General features: G+C 40.5%; 2 protein-coding genes across 11 annotated transcripts in view; both read left to right on the forward strand.

Moving 5' to 3' along the window:
* Positions 1 to 1,417: 1,417 nt before the first annotated feature.
* Positions 1,418 to 13,916, forward strand: LOC116924258 (proto-oncogene tyrosine-protein kinase receptor Ret). 4 transcript variants are annotated; one of them, XM_045175319.1, is made up of 20 exons: positions 1,418 to 1,625; positions 1,706 to 1,891; positions 2,002 to 2,135; positions 4,702 to 4,983; positions 6,830 to 6,960; positions 8,436 to 8,607; positions 8,766 to 9,029; positions 9,182 to 9,374; positions 9,474 to 9,580; positions 10,051 to 10,736; positions 10,825 to 10,880; positions 10,986 to 11,267; positions 11,345 to 11,456; positions 11,518 to 11,698; positions 11,776 to 12,270; positions 12,329 to 12,458; positions 12,537 to 12,663; positions 12,725 to 12,799; positions 12,954 to 13,138; positions 13,224 to 13,916. In XM_045175319.1, exons 7-20 carry the CDS (start codon positions 8,925 to 8,927, stop codon positions 13,472 to 13,474), a joined length of 2,985 nt encoding a protein of 994 aa, XP_045031254.1. In that variant the 5' UTR covers positions 1,418 to 1,625; positions 1,706 to 1,891; positions 2,002 to 2,135; positions 4,702 to 4,983; positions 6,830 to 6,960; positions 8,436 to 8,607; positions 8,766 to 8,924; the 3' UTR covers positions 13,475 to 13,916. The 4 variants fall into 4 exon arrangements, with proteins under 4 accessions (XP_045031254.1, XP_032786664.2, XP_045031255.1 ...); XM_032930773.2 differs by having other exon boundaries at positions 1,418 to 1,891; positions 10,986 to 11,234; XM_045175320.1 differs by having other exon boundaries at positions 1,418 to 1,891; positions 8,772 to 9,029.
* Positions 13,917 to 15,114: 1,198 nt separating this feature from the next.
* LOC116924257 (ankyrin-2) overlaps positions 15,115 to 17,170 on the forward strand; it is a 42,195-nt gene continuing 40,139 nt past the window's right edge. For 4 of the 7 annotated variants that reach the window (XM_045175308.1, XM_045175316.1, XM_045175310.1 and 1 more), the window contains exon 1: positions 15,115 to 15,951. In XM_045175308.1, coding sequence (XP_045031243.1) covers positions 15,811 to 15,951 — 141 coding nt within the window. In that variant the 5' untranslated portion in view covers positions 15,115 to 15,810. The remainder of the gene's footprint in view (positions 15,952 to 17,170) is intronic. The other 3 variants (XM_045175317.1, XM_045175318.1, XM_045175309.1) reach the window with 1 other exon arrangement.

The following is a 17,170-nucleotide window of genomic DNA, read 5'->3' on the forward strand; positions in this document are numbered from 1 at the left end:
TTTACTTGTTGCTGTAAATGTAAACTCTTGTTTTCAATGCGCTGTAGTAGCCTACCTTGAATTGAGTGAGCTGACAAAGTTACGTTTCATTAAGGGCAAAAGTTTATATATGTATCGCCCTCTCGCGTTCTAAAGTGTTTCGTGTTTGTTGAGCTTGCAGTAATTAACCCTTGACATTTCCAACAAAAGCTCAGGTGAAAATATTGTCAGGTTTTAACATTTTCAATTATCTTTGACCCGTTCCTGTGAAAAAAGAATCACGTACCGGACAGGCGTTGCTTATATGAATGCAGTAAATTGAATTTCTTCCTATATTAAGTGTATCAATCCAGTTAAACACACAAACGTTACATCAATTACCACAAAACAACGTTTCGAGAAGGCGGATTTAACGCTTCACATTCTCACTACGTCATCCAATTGATTTAGCGCGGATTAAAACAAAACAGGGTAATTGTTTTTCTTGCGTTAGACGCAGGATTATTTCGTTATTTCACACCCATTGGCTATAAACTTTTAGCATAAAAATTTCTATTCGTTCAATTTTAGACACTTCCAACCGCTTAATTGAAATCCGCATTTCGTTTTTATTGCAAATCACGCACAATTCGGGCGATTCCAGTTTTCCCCGATAACGTAGATCCCATCAGTTTTGCATTTGATTCGCTACACCGATAGTCTTTTTGTGTTGTTTACATCAATTTTTTGTCATCGCCTCAAGCGGCAATGTCACCATTCATTCCTCAATTCCGCATCAGAAATATGCGATTTCTTTCAGTCACGTGACTTGTACCCCATAGACATAACAGCTTTTCGGTATCCAAGACGCGCACACGAGGAAAAACAACAAACGACGCAATAGTTCCGTGATTTTTATTGCGGCAATACTCGAATTCTATTTCGTATACGTGAACTTATGGCGATCGAGTGCGCAACATTGATGCGGGATCACGGTCCGCGTGCCATCACGCTATACAATCCGGACACGAGCTTTTACGGCGGTAGATGGCAGAATAAACTTTAATCCTCATCTTACAGTAGGCTAAGTCTTGACAATAACAAATAGGCATCTTAATCAAAGACGCTGCGTATACCGTTTCTTTTTCGAAAACCTGTTGAGTCTAATTTCATGTGCGTTGTCCGTGTTTAGTTGATGGTATATAAAACGGAAGGGTGGGTCCGTAGCGGACCCTACATAAACCAACGTGAGTCTAACCATTGACATTTTTTATGCTTGTTTGTAGTCTGTTTAGCAGCGGCTGTGAGTGGGCGATTGCGCTGGCGCATCGCTGACTTTTACGAAGCGGCCAACTCTAGTTCCTCGCTATCATGTTCTATATAGTATATAGAGGGGAGGGTTTATGTTTGCCTTACGTCGACCGTCTCATGTGGTGCTAAAGGTAGTACATATAGAGCGATGGAACAGCTCGCAGTCCCGCCAGTTGGACGCCAACCTCCGTTTGAATCACACGCCAGCTGGTGCGTGAGGCCAATAGTTGTTTTTCTCTTTCCGTGTTTACTTAACTTGTTTGGACGTGGCGTTTCGTTTGACTGTTAATATCGTCGTCATTTAGTGCGTCGTATCATTAAATCAGCACGTTCGACTCGTTCGTTTTCAACTTAAGGTGCGATAGATAATTGAATTGAATAAGTATTGTGATACATTTTTAGCTTGACAAAAGGTTAAACTGTGTTGTTTACATAGAAACAAACAAAAAATTGGGGGTGTGCTAAACATTGATATATCGATCGGCTTTTTCGAGTAGTACGCAAAAGGTTTATAGACCGCATTGCTGTCGTGTCAGTTGTTTTCTACGTTCTTGCATATTAAAGAACCTTGAATCACGTCAATCCGTTTTAGCCCGTTGGCCCGTCAGCCCGCATTTTTCGCGTAAGTGATGTAGACGTTTGCCGTGTTAGATTTCTTCCTCGTGTATATCAAAGGAATTCGCTTACTACCTGGTTGTACTAATTTTGTTAAAATTTCGTTGATATTTTAAGGTCCGTGTTAATTGAAGTACGAAAACATTTCCCCGATGGATTGGACGGAATAATGGCCAACAGACCAATGCCATTTATCAACAGATTAATTCGATTAATTCTTGTTTTTGGCTTCTTGTTCAACTCCGTACCAGGTACATCTCCGTTTTCAATCATTGAAATTTCAATTATCATGATGTAGAACGCTGTGTGTTCTTATTCGGATTGAACTTGCATTCGCAATCATGCGTTTCATATTTATAGATCGCATAAAAGCTATAATTTCCTTTCGACGCAAAAAGGCTGGCGTAAGTGTGTGCTAGAAGGATTACACACACATCAATCTAATAGGGAGCATTGTTAGTCTTGTCTGCTTATTCTTGCCGAACACATTTTTGTTGCTGGGCGTCAGACGTCGAAGTAGAAGAGAGACACCGACAAGCATCAAAAGGCTTTAATAGCGACAATAACATTTTTTCTTTCTTTCTTTTCTTTTTTTTTTTTTTAACTTGTTGCTCGTAAAAATTAAAGAAAAGAAAAAGGGAAGCATCAAAACAAGAAGTAAAACAACATAGCGGCAACTAAAAAAATGTTGTCTCCATTTTCTGTCTTTGAATAAAGTATACTTTCTACAATAGAACAAAAAAAAAGATTTGCATACGTAAAGCTTCTTATTACCGTTGTAAACTAAATGTTTTGTTATTATTCCTTCATAGATGTATATTTTTTCAAAGAATTTATGTAACCCAATTTTGTTTTAATTTTTTTTTTTTTTTGTTTTGAAATTGCAAAGTTGCCCAAAATGGATATGATGTCGTTCGGGACGGTCCCCCGTTGGACAGTTTCTGATCCTTGTTGACGACCAGGTGTCACACAACTGGCACGAGTTCTGTTGCTTTGACTCCCCTGTTTGTCAATTTTGTTGTTCTTCGACGACACATTGACGGCCCGGTATTCAAAATGCCACACTTGATGATCTCGATTAAAGCACAATCATCCGTCACTTGTAAAACAAAATTGAATTCAAAGAAAAATAATAATGAAATCATTTTTAGATTTCGTGATTCTAAAATCTTTTTCAAATTCAATCCTTTTCTTGGGGCCGAAAACAATGTGAATCTTCCATGTATCAAACGCTTAGATAGTTGATGCGGATGTTGACAAAAACACTGTTTGCAATTGGCTACGTGATTCAATAATGGAAAGAGAGCAATGAATAAGAATCATAGAGGAAAAAGGAGCCTCATCGAAGTTTAGACTATCGGTTTTTTTTCTTTCAACAGCTGGCGCACCAGCTGCTACAACACATGTCTCAAAGAAAAATAGCGTTAATACAGTCCGACTAAATGGACGGCCATCGCAAAAAAAAAAGAAAAAAACAGCCTAAAAGTGTTGTGTATATAGCTTTAATAAACGCGGAGAAACTGGACGAATTCATGGCCGATCTAAATCTCCCCGTTTGTGGAACCGACGACGCCCTGTTGATGACGTCACTTTACTATCCGCCGATTGGATTGTTTGTCTGTTGTGCGTGATATTATACTTTCCCTGCTGCGTTTGTTGTTGTTTCACCAGGACACCAGGTGCGCATCTCTGTCTTCCCCTCTTTTCTCTCTCTATCCCCTTTTACGAGATGAATAGAAAACGAAAAAGATATGAAATTGATAATAGGAAAAAAAAAAAAAAGGAACGAAAACCCGACACGGGAGCCCCCACCGACAAAGCAATAGGATCTAAAATACCATACGGTACTTCTGTGTAGCCTAATGTTTCTCTTATCTGCGGTTTTTTTTTCTTCTTCTTCTTTTATGCCCTTTCATTTTGTTAAACATATTAACAGCCATTTGTTATACGATGTTCCAGATACCCGAGAAAATTTTTCCTTTTCCTTTTTTTCGCTTTGGTAAACATATCTGGCAATGTCATTAAATGCTGCAATACGGCCCTTGTATTTACAAACATGTTCGACACCTATATAAACTCGAAATCTTGCGAAAATAGAGTCTCTAAAGAAAATGGCAGTTTGCGCTGGAAACGAATGATCATGTATTTTTTTTTTTTTTTACGTTCCAGTAAATGAAGCCCCACGAAAGTGGATCACAAAAAAAAAAAAAGAGAATAAAACTAACAGTGGCACTTGGTTAATAGCTGAAGCAGAAGTGCGATCCTCGTTTGGCTGCTTTACAGCAGATCGTTCCAGCAGACTAGTGACATTCTACTATAAACCCACAATTATTTGCTGTTGATGACTTTTTTTTTTCATCTTTCATCACAAAGAAATAACTGGGAATGAGACACACATAGGGCACTAGTGATGAGCCAAAACGAGTAACATGCGGACAGCTATGTACGACATTGACTGATTTATTTCTGTTATTGACGTAGGCTGGCATCAATGTCTGTTGGCTTGTTATTAGCAAGTCGACTCGTATAGATGTCATCACCTAGCTATCCTTTTCTCATTCTGTTGGACTCGTTTTTTTTTTTTTTTGTTTTTCCCGGTTCGCTCCTCATTTCTGAGGGATGTATGTGTTACTGCCTTGTGGTTAAAAAAGTGATGAATGACTAGAAACTAGGCATCAACTGCTTCTATTTATTATAACACCCACATCCAGTGATTCAACTATAACCAAATTTTTGTTTCATTTCTTTCTTTTTTTGGTTTTAATTTTATTTATTTTTCTTAAATTTTGTTACTCGACATGTAACAAATGGCAACAGGATGCTGGACGTTCTTGCTGACGACAGCGTCTGAGCTACAGCTGATGGTAGCCTCTTCGACACCAGCTGGAACGCCCGTTTTCCGCTTCCATGCCGTCCGTTCGCCAACGGACCAAGACGACGATCTACCCGTTTTCCACTTTATCATTCCGCCATCAAGCGCATCAGCGGGATTTCTACCCGATGGCGACAAGCGATCCATGTTTGTGCTGGACGCTTTCACGGGAATCCTACGAGTAGCTCCCGATGTTCTGCTCCAGGAGCGCGTCACGCGCAATAAAGGTAACGTCCCCAACACCATGCACCAAACAAAATATGAAAGATTCTCAGTCCCGAAATAGATGGACGAGAAAACTGCAAGCGGCCACACCCAGCCAAATGGTAGAACAACGTGACAATATGCACACACACACACAAAAAAACGGCAAATTATATCATGGATGTTTGTCTATTGTATACGTTCAAATCGATAGTGTATACATATTAAGAATGAGTTGGTATTCCAGGAATTCTATTCTATCTGGAAAATCTCTTTTTTTTCTCTCTACCAGTTCTGATTAAATTATTTAAATCGTTGGCAATTGCCATCGATGGCACAGTGCCGACCATAAAAGAAACTGAAGGAAAAGAGAAATTCCCCATTCATCCTGTCGACCCTTGCCTAAATTATTTCATAGCTTCTTTTTTACCGTTATTTCTATTAAACGTTTGCATACAACGATTAGAACCTTTTTACAGATTTTCTCTAGAGAAGAACCCATTAAAGGAATGTCATCCATTTGCCACTTTAGTGATTAGAAACTTTTTTTTTATCCGATTCAAAAATAGCTAACCATTATTCAACTAAAGTGCTTTGCAATGCAAATGAGATTTGAGGTTAGTGTACGTCACTCGATTGCTGCGTGTTAGTGGCTCCGCCGTAATGTGGGAAATAGTGTCAGGAAAGAATCCATTCGGAATCTATAAAAAAAAAGAATTTATAGGCATTTGAATAATTTAGGCGTGGGTCCTTCTTGCTAGCCTGCGGTACCTCTTTTAATGTTTAATGAGATACATGAATATCGGAAACAGCTATACACCGTCAATCAGCATGAATTTCACTATTGTTAGCACGAATTCCATTAACTATCAAGATAAGCGTATGCATTTATCCAATGACGCAACAGAGTAGGCTATCTCGTACTGAAATAGCGTGATTGGAATCTATTATTGCTATGCATATAATGTTTTTTAAATTAGCAACCAGTATAGGTCAATGACTTACCTCCGAAAATGGTGCGATTGGGAGAAAGTGAAATTGAACCTGTGTCCCAAACGCTCTTCGTATAGAAATGTTATTGTTCGATGGCTATGTATAAGATAACTGCGTCATACATTTTACAGACTTAATTCTAATTTTAGTCTGTGCGTTCTCAATCTTAGATGCCGGATCATCTGGATGGTTTATGGGATTTATTTAAAAATTAGCCTACCAACCTAAGATTTTCCTAAATGGAGGTGATTGAACCATTCCGCTTTGAAGCATATGCTTCATTGATAGCCGAGATGAAACACTGGGTCACCCCAACGGTCGTTAACTAGGTGACCAGATGTTACGCTCGCATATAAGCTCGAATTTCAGCTGATAACACCCGTTTCGCTAATGAAATGCGTTTAACATCCACAAGATAAAATAGGCACTCGTGACGTATTTTTTAAATCTTTTGAGGCAAATATCAATTTTCTCAGTTAAGGATTGGCGTCCTCGAATTGGAGCAAAATCGCATTTATGGTGAACATCCTATCAATCTATAAAAGGGCGTTGTCCAGATCTACCTATTTTGTCATCATGGCACTGACAAATGGTGTCGCCCATAATTCGTAACAGAACGCCTTTCCCGTCTTTTTGACACGATCCACCACATAAGAGAAAAAGGTTGAGCAGCCCAATCAAACTAATAGCGCTGTAATATAGCCTCCAGCAAAACAATCTTTTCTTAGCTATATAGTTGCATTGCATCAACATTTATCATTTCATTGTTTATGAACTGCTACTTTTCTAGTTGGACTGATTGTTCTCTAATTTTGCTCTTAATTTTTAAATTCCATCGCCATTGATTTTCTCCCCGCTGTATGCGCGCGTGATTAGAGACTATCCGGTTCGACGTTGGCGTTCGTAACGCCAATATTTCGACGTCCCCCGACGCAGACCAAACTGACCATTTGGGCGTGATCCTCATCATCGTCGCAAAGCCGCCCGACTGTCGTCGACCTAACAAGGTAAACACTATTACCTCTCCATTAAATATTACACATATTTCAAATTTAACTCGATCGCTTTTATGTTAGAATTAATAAGCTACGTATATCCGCAGAATAAGTGTATGACTCATCTATCCGAAACAGTTGACAATTCTTTGTGCGTGCGTTCCATTTCTTTCCCCCCGTACATTAGAGCCACTGAACGACATTTTTTGGCATTTCAAATTGTTAATTTATATTCCCCTTTTTTGTGTATAATGTCACTTCTATTTCGTCCTTTGTGTTCAAGTCGATCCAGCTAAGAAAGAAAGAAAAAAATGACCTGAAACAGCGTCGTCATTGTCACAACACTCCGACACGCGTGCAACTGCAACAAGAATACGTGCGGGGAAAAGTCCCGGGCGTGACAACGGGGCTAATAAGAACGAAGCACGGCATGAACGACAGTAATAATAATAAAAAGAATAAAAAGAAAAAGAAAGAGAGAAGAAAGAAAAGAAAAAGAACGAAATGACCACGCGCTATGGAAGAGCCGTCGTATATTATGTGGCGCAACCTTTTGCAAATAATGACTTGACAGAGTTTGGGGATCGTTAATTTTCTACCTGCGTACGACCAGGCACTGCTTTTATCGTGTTAAAAGACCTTGGGAGGAGGAAGAAAAAAAAACAACAAAATAACTGCAGGACAACGAAGGGAGAAAAAGAAAGCCCCGCACGTCATCAATTACGATAGACGCAAGAGTTTCAGAGAACAAAAATCTTCCTAAAATTTAAAGAAAGGTCAATTTAAAGGGAAGGGCCATTTTATTTCATTTGCTACCATCAGGTTATTTGATGGCCTCGCTAACCAAATTGTTGTTGGTATTCTACGGTATTCTATAGTTTTTTTTTTTTTTTCTTTTCTCAGCAGGGTTGTACAGTTTTGTGACATTAAGAAAATTCGTTTAAAATCAGAGCTATATAGACAAAAAGTAAAGAGGTAAACCACGATTACGTATAGTCGTCATTTTTGTGCTCGACGAGTCACGATTTTTAGCGTACATTTCAGTAATATGTCGACGAATCATCCTAGCACTTTGTCGTCAATTGCGCCGATTATCTCAGTTTCTACAATTACGGCTAACGAGGTTCTTTATTTTTATTATTTCTTGATTTTTTTTTTCTCTTTTTCAAATGATATGCTACAGCATAAAGGGGCTTAAAGACAGGGTAAACCACTACCCGGTTGAGATTTCTAGGAAATCAATTTATCTCTATTCAAAACACATAATTGTTTCTTTGGATTGTTTGAATAGGGCCTCTTCAGTATAGGCCTAAGTGAACCAATTGCACAGAATTTTTGAGTGTAGTTAAATGGTTTTACTAGACTCAGTTGATCGGATCGAATGAACAAGCAAAACCTAATTCTAATGATGTTGTTAGGGCAATTTAATCAATGACCACCCTGTATTTAGTTTCTAAAAATATAACTTTGGCCAATATTTACGGCAGGACTGGTGTTTCGGGCCCAATCGGGGGGGATCGTCATCTGTTTTGACCACTTTACGCGTATTCGAGAACCGACCAAAAGCGACGGTCCTGACTGACTTGAGCTACCGAACGGCGAATTTCAAACAATTCTGCCCTGACCTTCAATTATCTTATTCACTTCATTTGTTCAAAGGTAAACCTCTTTTCTTTTCCTGGTATTACTACGAAGTGTACACTATACACTGCACAATAATCAAATGATGTGTATCTTGTAAAAAAAACGAATTTTCTGGACGTTAAATCCATTTCATAATCACCGTCATTTTGGAAACCTTCAATTCATTCGTGCAGGAATAGGAATAGAGCTTCATCATTCCGGACTACTGTCTACTGCTGCTCGTCTAGATCGCGAATTCAAGACCAATATTCCCTTTCCAGTTGACTTGTACCATCAATGGGCCATCATCCGGCGATTCTTCCACCTCGACGCTATTCAGCATCGACCAAAACATGACCTTAATCATTGAAGACGAAAACGATAATCCTCCAAGGCTACAGAACCCTAATGAGGAGCGATTCATCGACGTGTATCTCAAAGAGCAAGGCATCATTCAGGTTAGAAAAAAAGGACAGAGAATCAAGTAGATGCTTACGTCATTTGAATGTCATGGAAACATTGGCGTGAATCGACGTTTTCTCCATGAGAAACGCGCAACCGTACCTTTATGGTCGAATCTAATCTATTTTTAAACTTGACACTCTTGTAGGATAAAGATTTGTTGAGCAAACCAGTCATAGTGTTGGACGATGACAGCGACCGGATTAATCGATTCCGACTGACGTTATTCCCACCCGAAAACGAAGCTCATCGATTGATCGCCAGTTTGATCAAACTGGAACACCCTGTTTGGTCATTGGCACAGCCGGAAACGGGCGTCCCTCGATCGGTTATGAGTGTGGGTGAGTATTTGAAAGAGAAAGAAAACTATGCAATTTTAATTAATGAAAAGAGTTTTTTGAAAATGTCTGTATATTATCCATTGCCGTTGAATGATTTAGGTTTAGTTGGAAATGCGACTAGTCGCCATCTGGTCCCTGCTGACGATTGTAACGTGACTGTTATCGTTGAAGATACTACCCTGTTGCCTGGATACGGTGATAAACAGGTATAGACGCTATAGACGAAAGTTTAGGAGACGAGAGGAAGTCTGAGTAGGATGTTGTAATATATAGCTTATTTTTGTCGGCCAAACGCTACCTAGCGTAGGTAGCGTTTGGGTAGCAATATTTTCTATTCCTTTTTTATTTTATTTTTTTATTTTTTTTGGGGGGGAGTAATCCTATTGAAAAACTTGAAGTTGTTTTGGAGAACTCACTAGGATTTATATGTTAGACAAGATTTGTATTTCGTCTGGGGTAGCATTTCTGCTCTCAAGTACAAAAACACCCGGGCCATAAAGGCCAGATTGCCAATTTTGTTCTAAGCTAGGAAAACTGCGCAGTCCATGTGACATGTTACATGAAGCTTTACGTAACCTTGTAACACCATCCAGATTGATTGATCTCTTTTTTTTGTTTCAATATATCTTTTTGATTTTTGATGTTGGCAAAATTAGCATTTTTAATATTTTGCCAGGTTGCCTTCTATTTGCGAATTCATACCGGATATCCACCTAATTCTACTAATGGTTTTCAACGACCGGAATGGATGAAACATCCGATTCCTGTCTCCGGCGAGGCTTCGACCGATCCAGCCTTTGTTGCTGAAGGAGGTGGCATTTGGACACGGTGGTTGAACGCAACTGTTGGCCGTTCGGCCTGTCGTTACACCAGAGTGGCCAATTTGTATCCGCACGGTTACCAACAAGACGGCCAAAGACCAGTTAGTTTCCGCATCCTAGAAGGACTCCGTCCGGATGAGAATCCGCCCTTTGCAATCACAGCAGACGAAGGCATTCTCTATGTCTCTCATCCGGAATCTTTGTCCAAATTACATCACCAAGCTTCGTTCGATTTGCTCATCGGTTGGGATGTCGATCCACTCGATTCTTCTAGCGTCCTTCAAAACGCATCGGCAGCCTTCCGAATCGATATAATAGATAGTAATCATTTGCTGGCAGACTCGTCTGAGTCAGTCGAATGCGACGGTGCTCTCTATTGTGCTAAATTCCGGACGGAATCCGGATGCAATCAAGTCGTCGGATCCGTGGCAACTGATCAACGTGGATGCGCTTGGAGACGGAGCGACAGCAACACCACAATCAATGGACCCAGTAGAATGTATCAGACCTGTTCGCCGGATTTATCTACGTGTCCGGATGGGTACAGTTTTGCGATTTTTTTTTTTTATGTTGGAACTCAACGCATCGAATGACGTGATCATTTTAATATTTTATTTGTCCTTTCCCAGCTACTGCGATGAACTTGAATCACTTTCCTGGGAAATCTGCCCCCAGGATTGCACAGGTAAAAAGAAAAGTCTTTTTGATTTGAATAAATTTCAAACTTGAGTCAGCCTATCTACAAAAGAAGTTTACTTTTTTAACTAAAAAAAAAATAATAATAAACTAGAAAAAGTGTTGGGGACGCACTTCAAGTTCAACCAAGCAGCTAACGGCAAGTCTCGGGGCATAGCTTCAGCTGCCGGGATTTGTTCTTGTGGAGATGCCCACTCTCGTGATTGCTCTTGTATGCCGCCCCCGCCGGATCCCATTGCCGCTGACCCAAATCTAGAGAATCCAGACGATTTTGATTACGAGGAAGTAGAAAGTATAATCAATAACAAAGAGGAGCAGGCAACGTTGTATCGCGAACCAAAAGGTGATCTTGTCAATTCCGTTCAATTCACAGCAGGTAGAAAAGAACGACTCACGTCATCAAAGCAACAACGATTTAATAAATCTCTTTTTAATTATTGATCCCTCGTATAGGCAGGGGCTTAGACAATACGTGTGGCACTACTTGCAGAGTCCTTATCGGTGCATTTGCTACTTTCGTTTTACTAGCTGTACCTGCTACTTTGTTCCTGTACTGGAGAAAAAGGTATTTAAAATGATGAGTTCCATGAGTTTTTCAACTCAAAGTGGAATTTCATTATTTACAGGAGGTGGATGATTTGTGGCAAGGAAAAACGCACTGGATCTTACGTAGGACACCCCCATTCTTCTCATCATCATCGCGATCTTAACAATCTCAACATGTCCGTTTACATTGAAGAGAGGCGCTTGAGGGGGGCCGAAGAACGTGATCACTCGAACATGTCGTTCCTACCTTTTGGGATATCCGTAATTGAACGATGTACATCTCATTTTCGTTTGCACATTGAATGATTGATTTTTTTTTTTTAAACTAATGAATTTAGGCGACGGATCGCAAGTGGGAAATCCCTCGCAAATGGCTCATCATCGACGAGAAGACGCCGTTGGGCGAAGGCGAATTTGGCCAGGTTATGCGCGCTACTGTCACATCCGTCACCGGAATAGGAGGCCATCGCGTAGTGGCCGCCAAAATGGCCAAAACGGCCGTTATGATTAATCGCGGAGATGTCGGCGAGATGATTTCCCCGGAGTTGGCTGATCTCTTGTCAGAGTTCCACTTGTTGAAAGATGTCAGCCATCCGAATGTCATCAAATTATTGGGCGCTTGTACGGACGTCTCTGGGCCTTTCCTCCTCATCCTTGAGTACTGCGAGCACGGATCTCTCCGCAATTATTTGCGACGTAGCCGACTCGTTCTTCCTGAACAACAGCAACAGAATCCGTCGTCCGTTATGGTAACACCGGCCGTCACTCCCCGTGATCTTCTCTCGTTTGCCTGGCAAATCAGTCAGGCCGGCGCTTATCTTTGCGAGATGAAGGTAAATACGTTGCTCAATCGGTTAAAGCCTTTACGTGACCTTTTTCAATTCCAACTAGTTGGTTCATCGAGATTTGGCTGCACGAAATGTGCTGGTAGCGTCCGGTAAGGTATGCAAAGTCTCTGATTTTGGTCTCACTCGCGACGTCTACGAAGGTGACACTTACTTCAAAACCAGCAAAGGACGAGGTAGGATTTCACTTGTTATTCTCGCTGTTTTTCTTGATTTTTATAGCTCCTGCTTTCATAATTGTTTTGCGTTAACAGTTCCGATTAAATGGATGGCGTTGGAATCGTTATCGGATCATGTGTACACTTCCAAATCGGATGTGTGGAGTTTCGGTGTTTTGCTATGGGAATTGGCCACTTTGGGAGCCAATCCTTATCCTGGAGTGTAAGTTCTTTGTTCCTCTTTTCATTGTTAAATATTTTGTTAACAAATAATTTGTTAATAGGACACCGGAGAGACTTTATCGGCTTCTGAAAACCGGTTACAGAATGGAGAAACCCGACAATTGCTCCGAGGAATTGTAAGTTAAATTCGAAGTTGGTCAAAAGCTCGCTAGATGCCGCTTATTTTTTTGAAAAAATATTCCGTCTTCGTTACGTGATAAATGACCGTTATCGCCCTTCGTTACCATCCGTTTGGTCTAAAAAAACAACACGTATTGTATGTTAATTAAGGTACGACCTGATGATGAAATGCTGGCGGGAAGACCCACAAGAGCGGCCGCAATTCGCCGAACTGGTTAAAACCGTCGAGGACATGCTAGGCGTTGGAATGGATTATCTCGATCTCGGCTGTCTTGCCGGTGTATCCAACCGCGAATACTTTTTGAATAGCGACGGTCACGACTCGTTTCCTAAAGGTATAATGAATCCCCCTTTTTTTTTTTTAAACTATGACCTCCAAATTGCAAAGCTCTGTGTTTTCTTAATCGAATGAACCCGCAGGCCTGCAACAATTGAGATGGGACGATGATGATGACGAATTACCAATATCGAGTCCCGAAACGGGTCGGGAGGATCAGTCTAGTTTCTATCTGAATATGTCGTCTAGCAAGACTGATGACGGAGAAACCATTCCACTAGTCAACGATGAAATGCAGCATCAGCATCTGATCGAGAATTCCTTCCCTTTATTCAAACCGGTTCCGGATGCTGTAGTACAGGACGAATATCTCTTGCCAATCGTGAGAGTTTGACAAAACTCGTATAATTAATAACATAAGAAAGCAAACCAAAGCGTTTCAGCTGTGGAACAACAAAACAAATCCAAGATGGAATCATCCGTCAGGATTTTTGTGCGATTTAATTCCGCGCGTCCACTGACCCCTGCATCGCCATTTTTGGCCAGTCAACTCATCTAGTCACACACACACACACACACACGCGTGCACACACTTATGTACGAAATACCAAAAGTTATTCAATTTTTTTGTTTTGTTTTGTTTTTTTCTTTTCGGCAACCCAGAAAAATAACTACCGTAATATATAATATAATATCGTACATATAATATATAGATAATCATATATGGTATATTTGTGCCCAGGCCTGTGACACGTGTCTTCTGTGCCGAAGTTGTATAATTTCAAATGTGATTCACCTGGTATTCTCTCCTTTCAATACAGCGCGTTTTTATGTTATTCTTATAAGCCTCAGGCTCACATCAGGTGGCATTATACGTATATGTACAGAAGAATATTTATCTCCGAGTTGTTTTTGTAATTTTTTTTTTCAAATTTCTGCTTTGCATACATTACCACGAAAAAAAGAGAGAGAGCCGAAAAAAAGTAACTCGAAACGGGACATTGGTGGAGACATATACGGTAAACGGCATCTACAAATGTTTCAAACTTTTGATCGATCCGATGGTTAATGGAATAAGAGATTTCGTGAGAAGAGAACAATAACCGAGAAAAAAGATGCAAGAAACAGGTATAGAGAAAAAGAAAAAGGGTTGAAATATGTATGACGTCATCATACATTCATACGATACGAAACATGGGAACCCGCAATAATGGAAGGAGCGGACGCGTGTGGGCGCACCTCAACGCCATATTCTCTTCTTATTCTCCATCAAGGACTTCTACACACACATCATACACAACACAACACACACACACACACACACACGTGAAATAATAAAAAAAAATAAAGAAAGAGAAAACACTTTCCTTCATGTTGGAACACGTCCTAGACACATCTACATGCTACACACTGGTACAGCGCCACCTTTCCCTTACCCGTTTCCATACTGAACCAATGTGACTCATTTGCTATGCAGTTTAGTAATGACTATTAATATTAAAAAAAAAAACAGGGAGAAAATCTTTGAAACCCACGATTGGCTATTAAAACTGGACACGACCAAATGTCTGGACATCAAGTCTCAAAGTCCCGCTTTCAAATCCGGATCGTTCCATAGTAAGAATGACGACATCGCTAAATCAATACCTTCATACGTACTTTATTATTCTATTCTACATCCTTTTAGGCGTTTTTGCTTCTTAAGATTGAAAAAGAAATAAATATCATGCCAAATTTGGGCTCGAGAGAGAATCTGCCGCTAGATGCCAGCCTTCGTGTAAGGACTGAAATTGGAACAAGACGTTGTATGGCTTAAAGAAATCCGATCAAGTGTAAATAATAAAGGTAGTGAAGCTTGGCAATTTATAAGCCGATCAAAAAAATGTTGAGAACTTTAATATGTGGTGGACACGACGCGGAAATTCCGGTTGAACAGATCCAACAGGTGGTATTTTTTACTGTTGTATTTATCTGCCGCTAGATGGCAGTTGCCTTGTGACGAGTCATGGCCTTAAAAGCAGAGTCCATCAGCAGCCCCTAGGTCAGAACGCGCGCCACTCTCGTTAGTGCTGGAGCATTGACATACCATAGCAGGGAGAAGAGGAAGTTTTTTCAGAGTTGGCTACGAGAATTCTGGGTTAATTTCAATCATTTTCAGTCATAAATCTCGGTTCTCGTGCGTCACTAGGTTCAATAATAAAAAAAGGAAAATGGCCGTCGTATAGTCGTTGACGTCAAAGTGTCTGTGCAACATCTGTGTTCCCTTGTGTCTGTGCACCTTTCTCCAACTATTGGATCTACCTGTTTTTTTTTCTTCTCCTTTTCGATTTTCGAAAGTGAACGGTGTGGCCCCGGTATAATATAAAAAATTCAGCATTCCAAACACGACGTCATCCTCTCATCATTCGTTTTCCCCAGTGTGTGTGTGTCTATTGCTACGGTAGGGAAACAAAAACCTTGGGTTTTGTGTCTGACGAAACGGGGGAAAAAAGATCTTAAAAAGAATACCACCAAAACACAAGAGACCCACCTTGTTGTGTTCTAAGCGAATTCCAGCTCACGGCACAGGACACGAGGAAGAAGAAACTGAAAAAGGGGAATGTGATCATCGCCCTCTGGCGCCCTCCGATTCTATTTTTTTTCTTCTGCTCCCAACAACAACGTTGAACATTAACGAGAAATTAGCATATGCACAAGAATATAGCACGTGGCTAAGATTTGCCCGGCTAGATGGCTAATGATAGTGAACAAGTGGAAGATGGCCGGCCGGTGGCCATCAAATCATCAGCAACGACCAACGGCAATGGCAGCCAAGAACCTTCGCCAACTCTGCAAGTGCCTTCCATCATCCCCAGCATCAAAGTTATAAAGGTATCCATTTACGTTTGATTATCATTCTTTACCTGCCTTGTCTTTGGTGGACGTGACGTCACGTTGTTATTCACCTCAAGTGTTCAGCAACAGCGAAAAATTATGCGCATGTGTTGGAAACTGAGCCAGTGGCCGTAGCCTGGCAACTTGTAACCTAATCACGAATTCACCCATGTGAAAACATTATGTAAGTTAAGAAGAAGAATGAATGTCCGGACTCGGAAAAATAATAAAACCAAACTATTCTTTTCAATGAAATCCCATCTTTTCCCGAGCTTTTTTTTTAAGGCGCAAAATTTTCTTGTGATTTTTTTTTAAAGACAAAAAAAGAACGTTGTTTGAATGGTTTTGTTTTTTTGTGGTTCACTTATTTTCAGACGTGAATCTTGCGCTTTCGTGTTTCCCCTTTAACTCAGGTGGTCTTCACCTGTTCGCAGCCAACAGTGTGCCTTCACTTCCGCCCGCCTTCCGGCCATCTCTTTTGAAATTTTTACCCTTTTTTTTTTCATTCCTCTTTTTTTTTTCGTTCTTTCTTTCTTTTATTTGTTGTTGTTGTTGCCGAGTGGAGATATGTATTCGTAGTGTAATTTCTGGTTTGCAAGAAGGAGGTTCAGTAAGTAGTAGAAAGGGAAAGGAAGCGTGACAATGGCGGGTACTAGATGTGTATGGGGAGCAAGAGACACACAAACACTCCGGTACGGATGGCCACCGTCTTCCCTCTACGTTGTAATTGCCGAGGCGCCTGCGATCTCTTTCCGGTTTGTTGGCTCTGACTCCTCCCCCACGTGATATCAGCCCACCCTATCCATTCGTATTAGTCAAAGACGGCTGTTTCGTGTGAAAAGGCGAAACATCTTCCCATTTGATTACGAAGCCTGACGGCAATGAAGAAGAAGATTCGCCTATTGTTTTCGGATACAATAAAAAATAAGAAAGACCCTGCATTTCCTGCTTGGAGGGAACACACAAAAGTTATCAAGGAAAGCTCTCAAGTTCACTTGTTTATTTATTTATTTTCAAATTAAATGGTTTCTCCCCACCCAATCACCGCCATCTTTTTTTTCTCTCTCTAGCTGGTTCTTGGGGTGTGTGTGACAGCCAACACAAAGATCTTCCAAGACTTTTTCTAAATTAAAATGCGGGGAGAAATTTGAGAAGCTTATGCCGGTCTGTCGTTAGTTCAGTGGCATCCCTTTATTATTTGTAACATGGTCGAATC

The sequence above is a fragment of the Daphnia magna genome, linkage group LG6 (genome assembly GCF_020631705.1).
Source record: "Daphnia magna isolate NIES linkage group LG6, ASM2063170v1.1, whole genome shotgun sequence".
NCBI classification, from domain to species: Eukaryota; Metazoa; Arthropoda; class Branchiopoda; order Diplostraca; family Daphniidae; genus Daphnia; species Daphnia magna.